Below are 16,716 nucleotides of genomic sequence, written 5' to 3'. Positions count from 1 at the left end.
TCGCCCCGGGGGTGGGACACGAGGGGTGGGTGGGTGCCAGGGAGGGGTGCCCGGCCGCGGGGTGAGGGTGCATGTGACAGCTTTGCCCGCAGCCGCACTCAAAAGGAACTAACTCGTAGGACCCTCCCCGGGGCTGGCTGGTCCCCGCGGACCTCCCGAGCCAGCGGTAGTTACCTCACTTGATTAAGTTATTAACTTATTTGTTTCATTAAAATTTGGAGTAGAGGCTGCTGTCGCCTGCTGCCGACTCTGTCCCCGCTCTCCCGAGAGGTGGCACTCCAGCCCCGCCGAGCCGTGGCCGGGGGACGGGAGTGTCCTGCCAGGGGACACGGGCACCCGGCCAGGGAACAGAGGCATCCGGCCGCCTTCCTGACCCCCTGGGGCTCCCCTTGAGCTGCAGCAGCCCCCCGCAGCGGGATGGGGGCCCCCAGCTGCAGCCTGATCGCCCCCCTCAGCTCCATCACCCCATGTGCCTGGAGGGTGCGAGCCTGGTGCCACCGCAGAGGGGCCCGTGCCCTGCCTGGGCGCCTCGTGGGGTCACTGCGCCCCACCTGCCTCTTTGGAAGTATCACAGTGTGCCCCCTCCTCAAAGGGGATGACTCTGTGATGTCCCCAAAGCCATTCCAGGCTCCCCAGGAGACCCCAGTAATCCAGGGACAGCAAAGCCTTGGCCCCATCCCTGTGTGCTGACACCCTACAGACAACAAGCCTGCAATGTCAGGGGGCTGGGGTGGCCCCTTCCCGTGCCTCTGGCTGGGGAGGAAGCTGGGGCTGGCTGCAGGTCAGTCCCTGCCTTTCCTGGCTGCCTCTTGCCAAGAAATTCACTCCTGGATCGTCTTGGAGCACGGCACTGAGGCCAGCACCTCCCTGCCCCAACCACACCGGCCCTGCTGCCCCCAGAGCTGCCCCAGCCTGCTGGGACGGGGGTCTCTGGGTGACCCCACCTGGGTGTGGGGTTTTTCTACGGCTCTGTGAGGTGGGGATGGGGTCCTGGGACCTGCTCCCTCCCACAGCGTGGCTGGGGGTGGTGGCAAAGGCAGGGTAGGCGTGTGTGCCAGCCCAGTGGCGCCCGGCTCTGCCCCCTGCAATCACATGGGCCCAAGGTGCCCTGGCAGGACTTTGTCCCCCCTCCACTTCCTCCTGGCCCCACGTGTGCCAGAGGCTGCCTCTCCCCGGAGAGGGGACGCACGTGAGGGGGGACGCCAGGGTCGGAGGGACACGGGGAGCCGTGACCCCGCGGTGCCAGCTGGCTGCATCCCGCCCCAGCGAGGCTTGGCAGGCGGAGCACGGCCCCGGGCGGGGGGTGAGGGGGTGCTCTGAACACTTGGACTGTCGCCGCTCCCGCCTCCGCGCACCAGCCCTTATCAGCTGGCGGGGGGACAGCGCTGTCACGGGGATGGGAAGGGGCCAGCTGTTCCCGCAGCACCCCACAGCGTCCCGCGGGCTGCCAGGGGGCTGGCAGGGGAACAAGGACAGGGAGCAGCGGTCTGGGATGTCCTTTGTGCCAGTGGCTTTGCGTTTGTTCCCGAGGGTCTTAGGGAATTTGTGAGTCACTGCGGATTCCTCTCTGTCCAGTCACGGAGCAAAGTGTGCTTGGAGACGGTCGGACTCTGGGCTGGACGCAGTTCCTTCCTGCGGCGCTCCAGCCCCAGCGCTGCCCAAGGACACATTTACAGGAAAAGGCCTTTCCAAGAGCTCTGGACGTGCAGCCAGTGCAGGGGGAGGGGGGGGCGTCTCTGTGGATGGGGCTCCTGCAGGACCCTCGTTTGAGCACCCAGAGCCCCCTGGGGTCCCGAGGAGCCGGCAGCCCTCGTTCCCAGTGGGATTTGGTGCTCCCCGTGCGTGGACACGCGGGGTGAAGCACACCCTGAGCGTGGCACCTGCCTCAGGGCTCAGCCAGGAGCCCGCCACCCACGGCCACGCAGGGAACCCCGCTCCTCCCGCGGTGCTCCCGTCCTGGCTGCCACGAGGCATCTTCGAGGAATCCCTTGGCAGCGCTGGGTGATTCTCCCGGCGGGGCAGGGACAGCAGGAGCCCCGGCGTGGGCGGCTGGAGCCCCGCAGCAGGTGCTGGTGCTGAGGAGGGAACCAAAGTCTGGCGGGGTGGCCAAGACCCCCCATTCCCGGTCCCCGAACACAGGGCTGGGTGCTGGCAGCGGGGGACACGGGGCTGGCTCCAAGTGACACCAACTCCGTACCCTGGGCTGTGATGGGGTGTCCCTGTATCGCTTATATCCAGCTGGAAGTGGGAGACACGCAGCCCCCTCCTCTCTCTTCCGCTTCTCTCCCCACACCTCGCCCAGGAATGGGGAAATCCCCCACGATGGATCCCCGGGAACCCCCTGGATGGAGCAGGGAGTGCTGGAAGGGCAGCCGGGACCCCTCATTTTGCTAGGGCTCCGGCGGGGCGGGGGGAGCATAGGGAGGGGGATCAGGATCTGGGGAGAGCCCGGCCCCGCGGGCACGGAGAAGGTGTCGTCGAGGACCCCGGGCGGGGGGCGACAAGTCCGGGGCTCTGCCGCCCGTCCCGCCGGGAGCCCCGGGCCCGACCCCCGCCCCGCTGCGCTCCGCCCCGGCCGGTCGCGGCTGCCCCGGCGCCTCCCCCGGCGCCCCCCCAGCCGGGGCGCGGTTATAAGGAGCGGCGGGGCCGCGGCGGCGGCGGAGCCGGAGCGGAGCGGCGGGCGCGGCAGGTACGGGACCGGGCGGGGACGCTGGGGACGCGGGTGGGAGGAGGGAGGGAGGGAGGGGGGTCCTGCCCCACAAATTCCGCGCGAGACCCTCGCATCGGGTCCCCCACCCCTCTCGCGGGGAACCCCCCGCGTGGGGCGCGGCAGGTACGGCCCGGGGATGGAACGGGACGGGACCACGCGGGAGCGGGTCCTTCCCAGTGCCGGATTGTCCTCCTCCCGCCTCTTTCAGGGTCCTCATCGCCCCGCTCGGCCCCGTGGGCTGAGACCTGGGAGCTCATCGCACTGCCCGCGGTGGGCACTGGGATTGGGGCTGGGAACGGGAGCCGGGCAGCCCCTCCCGGGCGTCCTGAGGAGCCCCAACCCGCGGGGGTTTTGCTCTTGGAGCAGGGTGGGCGGGCACGGGGCCCCTCAGATGCCCAGGAGTGGGCAGCTGAGGGCAGACGGTGTTTTGGGGGTTGTGGGAACCCTGAGCTGTGTGATCTCAAGGGGAGTTACAAAACTCTGAATGTTTTGAGCGTCCTGGGGGAGGGCAGGGCGGGGACTCAGGGAGGGGGGATGTGACCCAGCGGGACGGGTGTGTGCAGAATGCAGGACCCCCGTGCCCTCAGTGCCCTCCCTCTGCAGCGGTGCCGGCGTGGGGACATGCCCGGGGACATGCGCCCGCTGCGGGCCCTGCTGTGCCTCTGGCTGGTGGCCCGGGCAGCCCTGAGCTCCCGGGTCCGCACCCGCCGGGAGCTGGGCCCCGGCTTGTACCAGAACGGGGTCTACGACGCCGGGGGCTCCTACTGCCAGCGAGGGGACGTCTGCTGCCGCGGCCGCGACGACGCCTGCACGGTGCCCTACCACGACACCCTCTGCTACTGCGACCTCTTCTGCAACCGCACCGTCTCCGACTGCTGCCCCGACTTCTGGGAATACTGCCTGGGCATCCCGGCCCCCTTCCCCAAAGCTCAAGGTGAGGCGTGCCCGGCCCAGGCGGGCAGGGGTCTGTGGGGGGGGTGCCGGGCGCCAGCTCTGGGGTGCCCCGTGTGCTGTGTGATGCTGCTGGTGCTCCGTGGAGCGATGGATGCGGCGCCTCATGGTTCTGCTCCTGCTGCAGAGCCGCTCCAGACCCCTCGGAGCCGCAGGAGCTCACACAGAGTGTCCAGGATGGGGATGGGCTCCCACAAAAACAGGGCTGGGAGCAGCCTGTGACCCCGCAGCCTGTTCCCACAGCAGCACGTGCCTGTGGGGCAGAGCAGGGAGGTGAGGGGGACTCTATCCCAGCCTGCCCGGTCACGTCTGGGGCAGGCGGATGCTGGCCCTGACTTAACCCTCCCTGCAGCTGGGGCAGGCAGGGCGGCTGGGGGCAAGAAGGGGGCACAGGCAGCCCCCCCCACAGCACAAGGCCCTCTCAGAAGTCCCTGCAGAGCAGAGCCAGCTCCTGGGTACAACCAGCCCCTTTATCCCTGTCCCACCAGGCTGTGCACAGTTAACCCTCCCGGCACCGAGCCAGCCCTGCTCCCACCCTGCGCCGTGGGGCACGAGCTGACCCCCACCACAGGTTTGGGGGTGCCTGGCTTCAAGAACCACACTTATTTTCCCCTTGGTATGTACCCCCTGGAACACGGGGGTGCCAGCACGACCCCTGGCACATTCAGGCACTCACTGGGGCTCTCCTCTCTCCCACCCAGGCTGTGCCCGTGCCGGACACAACTATCCCACCGGAGCCACGTACCGGGAGAACTGCAACCTGTGGTGAGTGAGGGGCTCTGCTCCCTGTGCCATGAGGGCACCAGCGTGCCACCTGCCTGGAGGGAGGTGCCAGGTTCCTGTGGGAACCGCTGGCATGGCACGGGCATGCTCCCCGCTCGGAGGAAGGCACCGGTGTCCCGTGGGGTCCCGCAATCAGCGGGGCTCGGCGCAGCGCGGGGCCCGAGCTGGGTGGTGGGAGCTGGTGCCAAACGCCTTTGTTCTGGCATTTTCGGAGCCAAGAGCCCAGGGCCTTGAGCCACTCCCAAGTTCCAGCGCATGCCTGCGTGGGAGCCCTCGCTCTGCTCCGGCAGGATAACGCACGGCCGGGCCGGCCGCGGGCTGCCGGGTTTTGGCCACGCTGGTCCGAGCCCGGCTTGCCCGAACCTGATGGGATGTGCAGGCGGTTCCGTGCCAGCGACCAGAGTCCGGCTCTGCCGCCTTCTCAGGAGCCCCAGGAGCTCGCTGCCTGAGCGGCGTGGGGTTTATCTGGGAACGCTGGAATTGCTGGAATCCGGAGGTGGGGGATAGGGGAACCTGCAGGCGCAGAGCTGCCGGAGCCGAGGAGCGAACCCGGCGGGGCGATGTGGCAGATAAGGGCAATCAAAGGCTGCGTCTGGGGCGTGTGCAGGGCAGGAGCACGTGTGGGAGCATGTGTGTGCAGGCGTGTGCTGGGCTGCAGGTGAAAAGCCAGCCCGGCCCTCCACAAAGCGCCGGGTGCTGCCTGGTGTTTCTTCGGGATCATGGTGTGGTGTCAACGTGGGGCTGGAGGGGCTCCCTGAGCCCCGGGAGAAGGCCAAGGTGGGATGGTCTGGCTGCTGGGGGGGCATCTCTGACCCCCAGTGCTCAGGGGGGATGAGGCTCTTCTTCCAAACCCTCTTCCCCCCTGCAGTTGGCATCTGGAGAGCAGGAATTTCTGCAGCCCTTCACCCCAACCCCTGTCCCTGCCCGTGTCCCACGGGGTCTGGGGGCGCTGGCAGGGGGCAAACCCCATGTTGGGGTGAAGCAGAGGGGGCTGCAGTGGGCACCCAGCTGGTGGCACCCTGAGGTGCTCCCGTGGGAGTTCCCAAGGGTCACCACCCAGCAGCAGGAGCGCTCGGGGATGGGGATGGAGGCAGAGCTGGGGTACAGGTGCTGCAGGCAGGACTGGGATTGGGGTGTCTGGCGGGACAGGGCTCTGGCCTCGCACAGCTCCATAAAAGGGAAGAGTGAGCCGGGATCTGGGCAGGAGGGAGCATGCCAAGCATTGCTCACTACACGGGGGGAGCACAGCCCAGGGCTCCCCAGGGGACCCAGCAAACCCCCCAACCCCCCTGTCCCTGGCTCTCCCTGTGAGTGCCACAGGGCAAACCTGGCCACAGTGTCTCACTTGGGGGGGCATCCAGCCCTGACCCCCCTCCCCAGGCTGGCATCCAAGCCCCTCTCTGATGTCTGGAGCCCTGGCAGCTTTTCAGCTGATTTTCTGTCCCATGCCCTGTCTGCCCTCTGGGCTCCAGTGGGGGCTGGGGCGGCAGGGAACAGCCCCCAGGGCCTCCCAGAGGGCTGCCCACGCCTCTTGGCCCGGTCTCACCCTGCTCTGCCAAGCACTCCAGTGCCAAGCCGTGCTGACCCCAGCCCTCGGTGCAGAAGTAGCCCTGGCCCCTCGCTGGCTGCCCATGATGGCAGGGGGTGCCCAGCTTGGCAGGGGCAGCACCCACCTGGGGTCACCTTGGGGATGCTCCCTCCCGTGCTGACTGTCCCCTCTGCAGCACCTGCGGCCCTGGAGGGCAGTGGCAGTGTGAGGACCACGCCTGCCTGATGGATGGGGACCTGATCGACGCCGTCAACAGGGGCAATTACGGGTAAGGACCTGGCCCCGGGAGGATGGGGAGGGGACACTCCCCCCCCTCAGTGCTTTTTGGGGTGCCCTTGACCTGTGCCCTTTCCTCCCACGCAGCTGGAGAGCCGCCAACTACAGCCAGTTCTGGGGCATGACGCTGGAGGACGGGATCCGGCACCGCCTGGGCACCTTCCGGCCCTCTGCCACCGTCATGAACATGAACGAGATGCACGTGAGTCCCTGGATGGGGAACTGAGGCACATCCCCGCCCATCCCATGGCTGGGTCCGGTGATTCCCCGTCCCCTTGGCTGGTGATGTCCCCGCAGCGTCCCCACCCCTGGGAAGGGGCCATGGCGGGTGGGTGCCGCGGGCAGCCCTCGTGTTTGGAGACAGCGGCTCAGCAAATTCCCCGGGACAATCCCCGGGCTGCCAGTGTTGTTTTTTCCCCCTCTCCTCCGTGCCGGTTTCCCATCGGAAAGCCGGCCCTGGAGCTGCTGAGTCGGCAGAGCCGGCTGCGCCAGCGCTTTGCCAGTGGGGTGCCTCTGCCTGCACCCAAAACTGCCCCCACTCAGGGTGGGCATCACCCGTGGGTGCTGGCGGAGCGAGCATCACAGGCGGTGCACACCCAGCACCGCAGTCTTGAGCCCGAGTTTAATTTTAGAGGCGCTTCCTGCGCTGGATAAGCCGGGTGTCGAGGCCGTGTCCTCCCCAGGAAGGCTGAGCCGTGCTCGGCTGGGGCGGGGGCACCGTCCCCCCCTCCGGAGCGGAAAGGCTGGGCCGGAGTCAGCGGCCAGAGGCCACAATGGGGGGCTGAGTCACCCAGGGCTGTGCACTTGTGGTGGGCACCAAGGCCCTCACTGGGATCTGAGACAGGATACTTGATGTGCTGTTGTACGAGGAGCTGCTGGGGCTGTGGAGCCCTAATATAGGGAAAATCGAGGGATCTGGCTCCTCTGGGACAAGGAGGCACCCAAACCCCTATCCTGATGTCCTTATCCTGATGTCCCTATCTCCAGTGTGGGGCTGGTGTCCTTGGTGTCCGCAGCAGGGCTGGGCTGGGGGACACTGATGCTGGTTGGGGATCCCTGCTCAGAGGATGCCCTGGGAGGGCTGGGATGGCAGGGGGAGGAGCGGGGGTCCCTCTGGAATGAGCCCCCCTGGTCTCTGCTCCGCAGATGAACATGGACTCCAACGAGGTGCTGCCGCGACATTTCGATGCTGCTGCCAAGTGGCCTGGGATGATCCACGGGCCCCTGGACCAGGGGAACTGCGCTGGGTCCTGGGCCTTCTCCACGGCAGGTGAGGGGAAAGGTTGGGTTGGGGGGAATGTCCTGCTGCTGGGGAGCAGAGCAGGGCCCGGGGAGCAGCTGCCTCACTGTCCCCACACTCTCTCCCAGCCGTGGCCTCGGATCGAATCTCCATCCACTCCATGGGACACATGACCCCTGCCCTGTCCCCACAAAACCTGCTGTCCTGCGACACCCGAAACCAGCGGGGCTGCAGCGGGGGGAGGCTGGACGGGGCCTGGTGGTACCTCCGCAGGAGAGGGTGAGTGGGGATGGGAATGGGATGGGATGGGATGGGATGGGATGGGATGGGATGGGATGGGATGGGATGGGATGGGATGGGATGGGATGGGATGGGAGATGTCTGTGCTCATCCTGTCCCTTGGGCAAGTGGGGACTGAGAGCTGCCAGCCCAGGTGGGATGGAGAGTGTGGTTTGGGATTGGGGTTTGGGATGTGCACAGGAGTGGGGGTCAGGGTGAGGGTGGACCCATCCTCGTGCCCTTGTCCCTGTCCCAGGGTGGTGACAGACGAGTGCTACCCCTTCACGAGCCAGCAGAGCCAGCCGGGCCCGCAGCCCTGCATGATGCACAGCCGCTCCACGGGCCGGGGCAAGCGGCAGGCGACAGCGCGGTGCCCCAACCCCCGCACCCACTCCAACGAGATCTACCAGTCCACCCCCCCCTACCGCCTCTCCTCCAGCGTGAGTGCCCCGGGCGGGGCAGGAACCCTTTGGTGTGGGGAGCGGGAAGGGGCTGGGCTCGCCATGCTTTACCTGGGACGGCCAAGTTTGGGAATGAAGCTGGGAAAACCCCTCCGCTGAGCCCCCGGGGGAGCGGCTCCCCCGCCCGCCGTCTCCACGACGCCCACCCGTGGCGGTGTTTGCACTGCCCGGGGGTGGGGAGGGCGGTGCCAGGGGGTCCCGGCCCCGGTCCCACCCGGCTCTGTGCTTGCAGGAGAAGGAGATCATGAAGGAGCTGCTGGAGAACGGCCCCGTGCAAGGTAAGGGGGTACCCCACCTGCGCACCCCGAAACTGGGAGCAGCACTGGTTGGAGGGGGGGAGATGGAGGGAAAAGCTGCTCTGCCTGGGGTGGGGGGCTGGTGTGGGAGCCAGGACCCCTCCCAGCTCTCTCCCTGCTCCATGCTCAGCCGTGTGCCCAGGCAGTACCGTGATCTCCCAGCCCCTGTGCCCGTCACGCTGCCCACCCCAGCGGGCACTGGTTGCTCATTAACTCCTGAGATTTAATCACCGTCTAGGCAGTTGGTTTTGTTTAACTTTATAGTGTTTTTTTTTTTGTTTTAAACCTCCTCTGAGCCGTTACATTGCCCAGGGGAGGATCTGGCTGCTGCCTTCCCTCGTGTCCCCGGTGCCTCTGTCCTTCTCCCTGGGGGACGTGGAGCCTCGGGAGCTCATCCCTTGGGCCAGGGACAGTGTCCCCACACCCTCTCCCCCTTCCCACAGCCATCCTGGAGGTGCACGAGGATTTCTTCATGTACAAGAGTGGGATCTATCGGCACACGCCGGTGGCTGAGGGGAAGGGGCCAAAGCACCAGAGGCACGGCACCCACTCAGTCAAAATCACTGGGTAGGTGGGGGTGGCATGGGGGGCTCGGGGGGGACTCAAGGGATGCAAACAGGTTCAGTCTGGGTGGGAAAAGTGTCTTTGTTGGGTGTCCCCTTCCTCGGTGCGGGGTGAGGAAGCAGAGGAGGGAAAGAGGGGACCACAGACACAGTTTTGGGGTGCTCAGCACCCTCAAAGCAGGGAGGAGGGTTGGATGTGCAGACCCCAAGGGGGGAAGTGGGGCTGACTGCCCTGTGCTGGCACTTCCTTCCTCCTCCTGTGGCTAAATATACCTGCCTGCATTCCGGGAGAGGATGGAAATACCTCGGCCTGGCCCTGGGGACCTGCCAGGGTCAGGAAATGAGCAGGGTCAGCACAGCAACCCGCTGCCATGGGGCTGGGAGGGGGGATCCCACAGTCTGGGGGCGCCTGGGGACCCCCCTCATTGTCCTCTCATGCTGCAGGTGGGGAGAAGAGCAGCTGCCTGATGGCCAGACCCAAAAATACTGGGTGAGTGTTCCCTGTGAGTTTAGGGGGGGGTGGTGGCTCAGTCACGGGGTGCCACTGCTTACCCTTGCACAGGTGGGATCCAGCTTGGGAATGGGGGGGGGTTCAGTGGGCTGAGACACATCCCCTGCCCCCTCTGCAGACGGCGGCCAACTCGTGGGGCACGGCGTGGGGCGAGGACGGCCACTTTCGCATCGCCCGCGGCGTCAACGAGTGCGAGGTGGAGACCTTCGTGGTGGGGGTCTGGGGCCGGGTCAGCATGGAGGACATGCCCCACAAGTGAGCCCCCTCGCTGCCCACGGCCCTCCCGCCCCGGGGCCCCCCAGCCCCGCCCGTGTCCTCGTCCCCAGCACCGCAGCCCCTCCGTCCCCTCCTGGGTGGGTGGGACCCTCCCTCCCAGGCCGGGCAGGGGGCTGGCGCCGTCCCCCGGGTCCCCTTGGCGGGGGCTGCGGGTCCCCGCCGTGCTGACACAGCGGCTGGGTGCAGTGGGGCGTGCGTGGGGGGTGCCCCCGGGGGCTGCTCCCGTATCCCATGGGATTTACCCGCTAATCCCCCCGCCCCGGGCATCGGCTGGGCTGCGGTGCCGGCCGGGGGCTCTTCAAAGGCAGCTGCACCCCCACCTCCGGCTGGCGCTGGTGGCTTCCCCTGTTTCTCCCAGTGGATGGGGAGCAGTGGGACCCCCACGTTCCTGACCCTCCATCCCTGCCCCTGCCCAGGCTCAGCCGGGCAGCCCTGGCAGGGAGGAAGGGAGGTGTAGAATAACCCAGCTTGGGGTGGGGGGGTGTCCTCTGAGCCCCCAGGGCTGGCTGTTGCCAGGTTGGGGTCCCCACCGTCCCCCCCAGCCTGTCCCTATGGTGCTATGGACCCTGCCACCCCCTTGGGGACAGCGGGGACAGGGGAGGGCTCACCCCCGTCCTGGTGGGGCCACAACTGGGGGCCACGCAGCAGCACAGCCCGTGACCACCACCCCCACCCCCACCACCCCCTCCCCCCAACACAAGGGCTGTATACTTTTAAGAATTTTTCTTTGTATTTATTTTGCTTTTTATTATTTGTAAATAAACTTAACGCCTCCGAAGCCAGGGCGAGGACTCGGTGCTTGGGGGAAGGGGACACATGGCCCTGCTCAACCCCAAGGGCCCCATCCTGGGGGGGCCCAGGGTGGCCCCGGGAAGGGCTGTGGGGTGAGATAAGGCCCCGCTCATTGTGCTCCTTCCGGCCTCGAGGCCCCGGCGGCCGCGGCCAGCGCTGGACACGCCACGGGCACGCGCGGCCACTCGGGCCACCGGGCTGCCACCACGGCCAGGGGGGTCACCACGGCCAGCTGGGCCACCAGGGCCACGTGTGGCACCACGGACAGGTGTGACACCAAAACAGGTGTGACACTGCAGCTGCCACCAGGGCCGGGAATGCCACCGCACCCGGGGGGTGCCACCGAAAACGGATCTGCCACCACGGCCAAGTGTGCCACCACGTCCAGAGGAGTGGCTGGAGCCAGGTGTGCCACCACAGTGAGATGTGGCAGCACACCCAGGGGCATCACTAAATGTGTGTATGTGTGTGTCTATACCCGTGGGGTGCCCGTTTGTGTGCACGTATACACGTACAGACACACACACACACACATAAATCCATGTATGTTTATACACACAGAGTGCCTGTTGCTCCGTGTATGCACATACACACACTCACTGTATATATTTATATGTTTCTCTGGGTATACATGCACACACACCCCTGTAGGTGCAGGTGCCACCACGCCCAAGTGTGTCACTGCCACTGCCACCCTGGGCTGGGCTGGGGCTGCTGTTGCTTGCTCTAAATGCCTTCATTCCGTGCGGTCCCCCTCCCTTTCCATGTGCCCCCCGCCCCGGCCAGGCCCCCCCTGAGCCCCCGCCCCACGCTGGGTGGGCACACACCGCATGGAGTGCGGAGACACCTGGTGGGGGGCTCCGGTAACTGCACCGACATAGACATACTGGTGTGTGTGCATATATATATATTTTATAGCTTTATATAAATATATACATACATATAAAAATATATATATTTTTATAAAGTTATATATACACACGCATATAGAAATATATATATTTTATAGCAGGATAAATATATACAAGTACATAGAAATATATTCTTCATAGATTTATATATACACACATATATATATATTCTTATATATATATGTGTGCCTCTGTGTGTGTGCATATATATATGTGTAAATATACATGTATGTACACATTTATATACATGTGTGTACATATGTGTATATATATGTATGCATATATGTATCACATATGTATACATGTACATGGAAGCACACCAATGCATATATATATTTATATGTGTGTAAATATAATCATGCACGCCCCTTTATTTTATATATATATATATAAATATAAATATATAAATAATATGGACACATGCCTGTGTATCCATGTACACCCACACAGAGGGGTGTCAGTGTGTGTGCAAGGTCTGATGTTTGTGTATCAGAACACCCTGGGCATTTTATATATATTTCTATATATAAAAATATAGACATTTATATATATATATATATATATATGCCACATATATCCCCTATATATACATATGTGTATATAGATAGATAGATAGAAACAGTGCCAGGGGACAGCTCCCACTCCCTGTGCCCCCAAATTCCTCCCCCACAAAGGGCAGGGCAGCTCTGACTCAACAGGAGACAGCGGGAAATATTGGAATGCTCAGGGGAGAAATATTGCTGGAATGCTCAGGGATGCTCCGGAACAGCCCGTCCTGCCCTGGGCTGGAAAACACCGAGGTCAAGGAAAACACCGAGGTCGGGCTCTTTCCTTCTTGAAAGCAGCAGATCACACCCTCAGCCTTTTAACCATTTATTTCATAAGAACTCCTGCAAATCTCAAAAATCTCCCGAAATTCCTCGAGGCAAATTCCTGGACATCGCTTGGCAACCACAGGGAAGAAAACTTTGGCATTGGTCAAATCTTTCCATACCTCAGGAGCCCCCAGCCCCTTAGTTTCTGTAAACTGCCACAAAGTTTCCAAGGGACGACTTCAGGAAATCTTACCCAGCCCTGGGAGCTGGGATACAATCACAGGACATTGTCCCCATGGGGGGGGACACAAGAGTCACCCGGTGTCCCCTCGAACCCCCCTCGGACACACAGACCACGCGGCAGCCGCTGCACGTCGCCTTTTATTCCAAAGCTGGAAAAATAAGCTCTAAACCGTGTGTGAATTTGGCTTCAGCAGAGACAAATTGGCAACTGGGGGGAGGGGGGAGTGGGGGATGATCCCGTGTCGCTGCAGCAGCACATCCCATTCCTGCTCAGACCCCCAGGAAAACATTCCCAGCACAGCCAAGGGGCTGGATGTGCTCCCAGGGCAGTTGGGGAGGGAAGGAAGGACAAGCTTTGTCCTCACCTGTCCCCTTCCTGCTGCTCAGCTCTTCACCCCCGAAATGGGGGTGTTCTGCTGCAGACACCCCACCAAGCAGAGGGATGAGGTTGGAAGTTGGGTCCGGCAAGGGATCTAAGCACTCTCTGGGCACCATGGCACAGGCTACTGCTTTGGCTGCCCCACCATGTCCAGCCTGGCGTGGAGACACCCACTGCCACGGAGTGGGGACAAGGAATCAGAGCCAGGAGAGCCCCAGCAGCACTCGGGGCTCCTCGGGCGGAACAGGCTGGAAATTTGGCCCCGGGGGAACTCCCACCACATCCCACTGGGAGTCTGGGGATGGCTGCGGCTCCCGGAGAGCTGCCAGCCCTGGGAGGGGGTGTCACAGCATGCGGGTCACCACCATGGCCAGGAAATCCTCGTAGCTGAGCCGCACGTTCCCCACCAGCGCCGTGTCCTTCTCCCGGAAGGCGTCGGTGAGGCTCTGCAGCTGCATGCAGATGTGGATGAACCGGTCCAGCTGGATGCTGGGGTTGGGGGAGTGCTGGGCGTAGCGGGCCAGCAGCAGCTGGCTGAACTGGGGGCTCAGGTTGTAGCCCATCTGGGAGAAAGCTGGGAGCAAGAAACATCGGGATTAAGCCTTCCTGGCGGAAGAAACTGCGGCTGTGTCCTCCTTCCCTGCTGGCACACACCCCGTGTCCCACATTCCCCATGTCCCAACACAACAGGGGGTCTATAGGGCCTATGGAGCCCCATAGGGCTTATGGGGCTTAGGGCCTAGGGGCCCTATAGGGCCTGTGCAACCTTTAAACCTATGGGGCATATGTGGCCTATCTGGCCTACAGGGCCTGTAGGGTCTATGGGGCCTATGGGGTCTACAGGCCTATGAGCCCCCTCCCACCACCACGGTGTTCCCTTCCCACACTTCCCACCGAGGGTGTGCATGGGCAGGGCTCCCCAGAGGGAGGAATCAAACCATGGCACAAATTCCAGACGTTTTTCCACCCCCTTCACACACGCCCAAGAGCTCCTCCCAGAAAAACAGGCTTGAGCCACACTCTGTTTAGGGGGGCAATTCTGGGCTTCCTTAAGGAAGGAAGTTTGTGCCACAGCCCTGCTGCAGCTCGTCACCTCCTGTCCCGTGGGAAGCTCAGTGCCAGCTCTGCCACCACGGCTGGATTAGACAGCCCAGCATTCCCAGGATGCACCCCAGGAGCTCAGAGACCCCCCAGCCCGGCTGCAGGGACCACACTGGGAGGAGTCACTGGCTGGAAATAAACCTGGAGCAGAGCCAGGATGCTCGGGAGGGGCCAGGCTGGTGTCCCTGCCCCTCACCCACCTTGCTGGAGCTCAGTGAAGCTGATGGAGCCTGACTGGTCCCTGTCATACTGCTGGAAGAGGCTCTTCCACTGCTGGATGAAGCGGAGCAGGGCGGAGAAGCCGTACACGTCGATGCGCCCCGTCCGCGTCTTGTCGAACATGTCTGGGCAGGAGGGAGCAGGAGCAGGGCAGTGAGGAGTGGAAACGCTGCAGGGACTCCCAGGCAGCCCAGGATCTGTGCCATGGCTTCCCCCAACCCCAAATTTCTCCCCTCACCACGACTGAGATCAACTGGGACCATTCCCTCCCTGAGGCTGGTAAGAAACGGCACTAACGCCTTGTCAGGGCAAGCTCTGGGTCAGTCTCCAGTCACTGGGGCTTTCCTTCTCTTTCTTCCCTGGTTCTCTGGGACCTGGGGCTCACTCGGCCTCAGGCAGAGCTGGGGTTCCCTTTTCCAAGCAGGATTTTGGGCCCCTGATTCATTTCCCCCACCAAAAGGGCGCCGGGAGCTGCTCGGTTTGCTCAGCCCTGGCTCCAGCTGCTCAGGGGAGCGATGCCCAGGGAACAGGGGAATGGGATGGGCTTCACCCCGGCACAGGCTGACCCCAAATGAACCAGATTAAAAGCAGGAAGAGGGGAGGGAGACCCCCAGACTCACTGATCATCAGCAGGCAGGTCTCATCGTTGAACGACGACCAGTTGTTGTTGACCAGCGCCTGCTTCAGCTCCTTCACGGAGATGAACCCGCTGTGATCCACATCCACCGTCTGGAACCAGGAGAAGGCCTCGGGGTCCACACCTGGGGGGGCATTGCCTGCGTGGGGAGAGGCCATCAGTGGTGTCACCCCCTCAGAGAGGCCACGGGCTGCTCTGTGCCCCGGACTGGCTCACAGGGACTCGGCCAACAGCCAGAGCCAGTCAGCACTTCTGCTCCAAGCGGGTTTTACGGCTGTGGGATCCTGGGAAAACAGGTCAGGGAGGGCTGGGTTTGGCACATAGTGTGTGGGTGCTGAGAAGGAGCTGTAAATCAGTGGAGATTCAGGATGGACAAGGAACTACAGTGCTGCCCCATAAACCTGGCAGTGCCAGGGGACGGATGTGGGGTGTAAAGTTTTATTGGCGGTGCTCAGGGCTGTGGCCTCCTGGCACTTCCTCCTCCTCCTCTTCCTGCTCCTTCTTCTCTTTCTCCTCCTCCTTTCCCTCCTCCTCTTCCTCCCTCTCCTCCTCTTTCTCCTCCTCCAGGATTTTAAACTAATAATAATAAAATGGGACTTTGCCTTCCACTCACGTTGAATTCTGCTGAGCTGGGCGAGGGGCAGCTGAGATCACCCCTCCTGGCACCGAGTGGGGCTGGCACACGGCGGGGACTGGGCTGGGGACCCCCTCAGCCTCCCACCCCCGACCTGAGGACCTCCCCCCCGACCCTCCCTCTGTCCCGGGAACGCCACACAGAGACCCTCGCACTCACCTCCTGGGGCCGGCCCTCCGTATGGCCCGGGCTGGGGGCCGCCATAGGGGCCGCCGTAGGGACCCCCGGGTGGGGGCTGCCCGTAGGGACCCCCGGGTGGGGGCTGCCCGTAGGGACCCCCGGGTGGGGGCTGTCCGTAGGGCCCTGGGGGCGGCCCCCCGCCGTAGGGAGCCCCGGGGTAGGGGCCGCCCGGGGGGGCCTGTCCTGCGCCGGGGAAGCCCTGGGGAGGGCACAGAGCCGGGGTGAGGTGGGCACCGGGACGGACCCCGTGACAGCTCACCCCGCGCCCCCCGCCCCTGCCCCCTCTCGCGGAACAGCCTCCGGTCCGACTCCCGACCCCGGTTCACGTCCCCGGTCGCTGCTGCCGGTCTCGGTCCCGGTCTCGATGCCCATCCCGGCCCCGGTCCTAAGTCCCTGTCGCCGCCGCCTGTCCTCGTCCCGATCCCAATCCCAGTCCGCGGTCCCGGTCCCCTGTCTCGATCCCGATCCCGGTCCCGGTTCCCGGTTCCCGGTTCCCGGTCCCGGTCCCACCTGTCCCGGGTACGCCATAGCTCGCCCTCCGCCCCGGCCCCGCCCCGGTGACGTCACTGGCAGGACACGCTCCCATTGGCTAAGAAACGCGTTCCCGCGGAGACTCCGCCCCCTTTGGAAGTCGGGAACGCGCGGGAGGGGCGGGCTCGGGGGGCCTTAAAGTGGTAACGGGACCACCGTGTCCCGCAAGCATCGCCTTGGGAGCTGCCCGGGAGCAACGCCGGGATCAGCCTGAGAGCGGAGCCAGGATCTGCCGGAAGTGAGACTGGCAACCCCCCAAGATCAGGGTTGGGATTGCCCTGGGAGCAGGACCCACACCCCGCTAGGAGCAGGGCTGGGATCGCCCTGGCGGATCGTCTGGGATTCCCAGAGATTCCAGCCATGGTCAGGATCAGACCAA

The 16,716-nt window shown here is 64.1% G+C and overlaps 2 protein-coding genes across 2 annotated transcripts; one reads left to right on the top strand and one right to left on the bottom strand.

The window, feature by feature from the left end:
• The first annotated feature begins 2,672 nt into the window (after positions 1-2,672).
• Positions 2,673-10,673, top strand: TINAGL1 (tubulointerstitial nephritis antigen like 1). Its single transcript, XM_050326599.1, has 12 exons — positions 2,673-2,689; positions 3,314-3,644; positions 4,363-4,426; positions 6,169-6,261; positions 6,357-6,471; positions 7,416-7,539; positions 7,638-7,788; positions 8,045-8,228; positions 8,482-8,527; positions 8,989-9,112; positions 9,553-9,598; positions 9,738-10,673. The coding sequence occupies exons 2-12, from the start codon at positions 3,332-3,334 to the stop codon at positions 9,876-9,878; spliced, it is 1,401 nt and encodes a 466-aa protein (XP_050182556.1). The 5' UTR covers positions 2,673-2,689; positions 3,314-3,331; the 3' UTR covers positions 9,879-10,673.
• Positions 10,674-12,778: 2,105 nt separating this feature from the next.
• On the bottom strand, positions 12,779-16,351 carry PEF1 (penta-EF-hand domain containing 1). Its single transcript, XM_050326618.1, has 5 exons — positions 16,317-16,351; positions 15,786-16,005; positions 14,976-15,131; positions 14,337-14,480; positions 12,779-13,609 (listed from the first exon to the last, which is right to left on the bottom strand). The coding sequence occupies exons 1-5, from the start codon at positions 16,332-16,334 to the stop codon at positions 13,380-13,382; spliced, it is 768 nt and encodes a 255-aa protein (XP_050182575.1). The 5' UTR covers positions 16,335-16,351; the 3' UTR covers positions 12,779-13,379.
• Between the last annotated feature and the right edge of the window lie 365 nt (positions 16,352-16,716).

Source organism: Myiozetetes cayanensis, unplaced genomic scaffold (genome assembly GCF_022539395.1).
Source record: "Myiozetetes cayanensis isolate MyiCay16 unplaced genomic scaffold, myiCay2020 scf31, whole genome shotgun sequence".
NCBI lineage: Eukaryota > Metazoa > Chordata > Aves > Passeriformes > Tyrannidae > Myiozetetes > Myiozetetes cayanensis.
The sequence above is the reverse complement of the archived record's forward strand: the minus strand, read 5'-3'. Positions and strand labels throughout refer to the sequence as shown.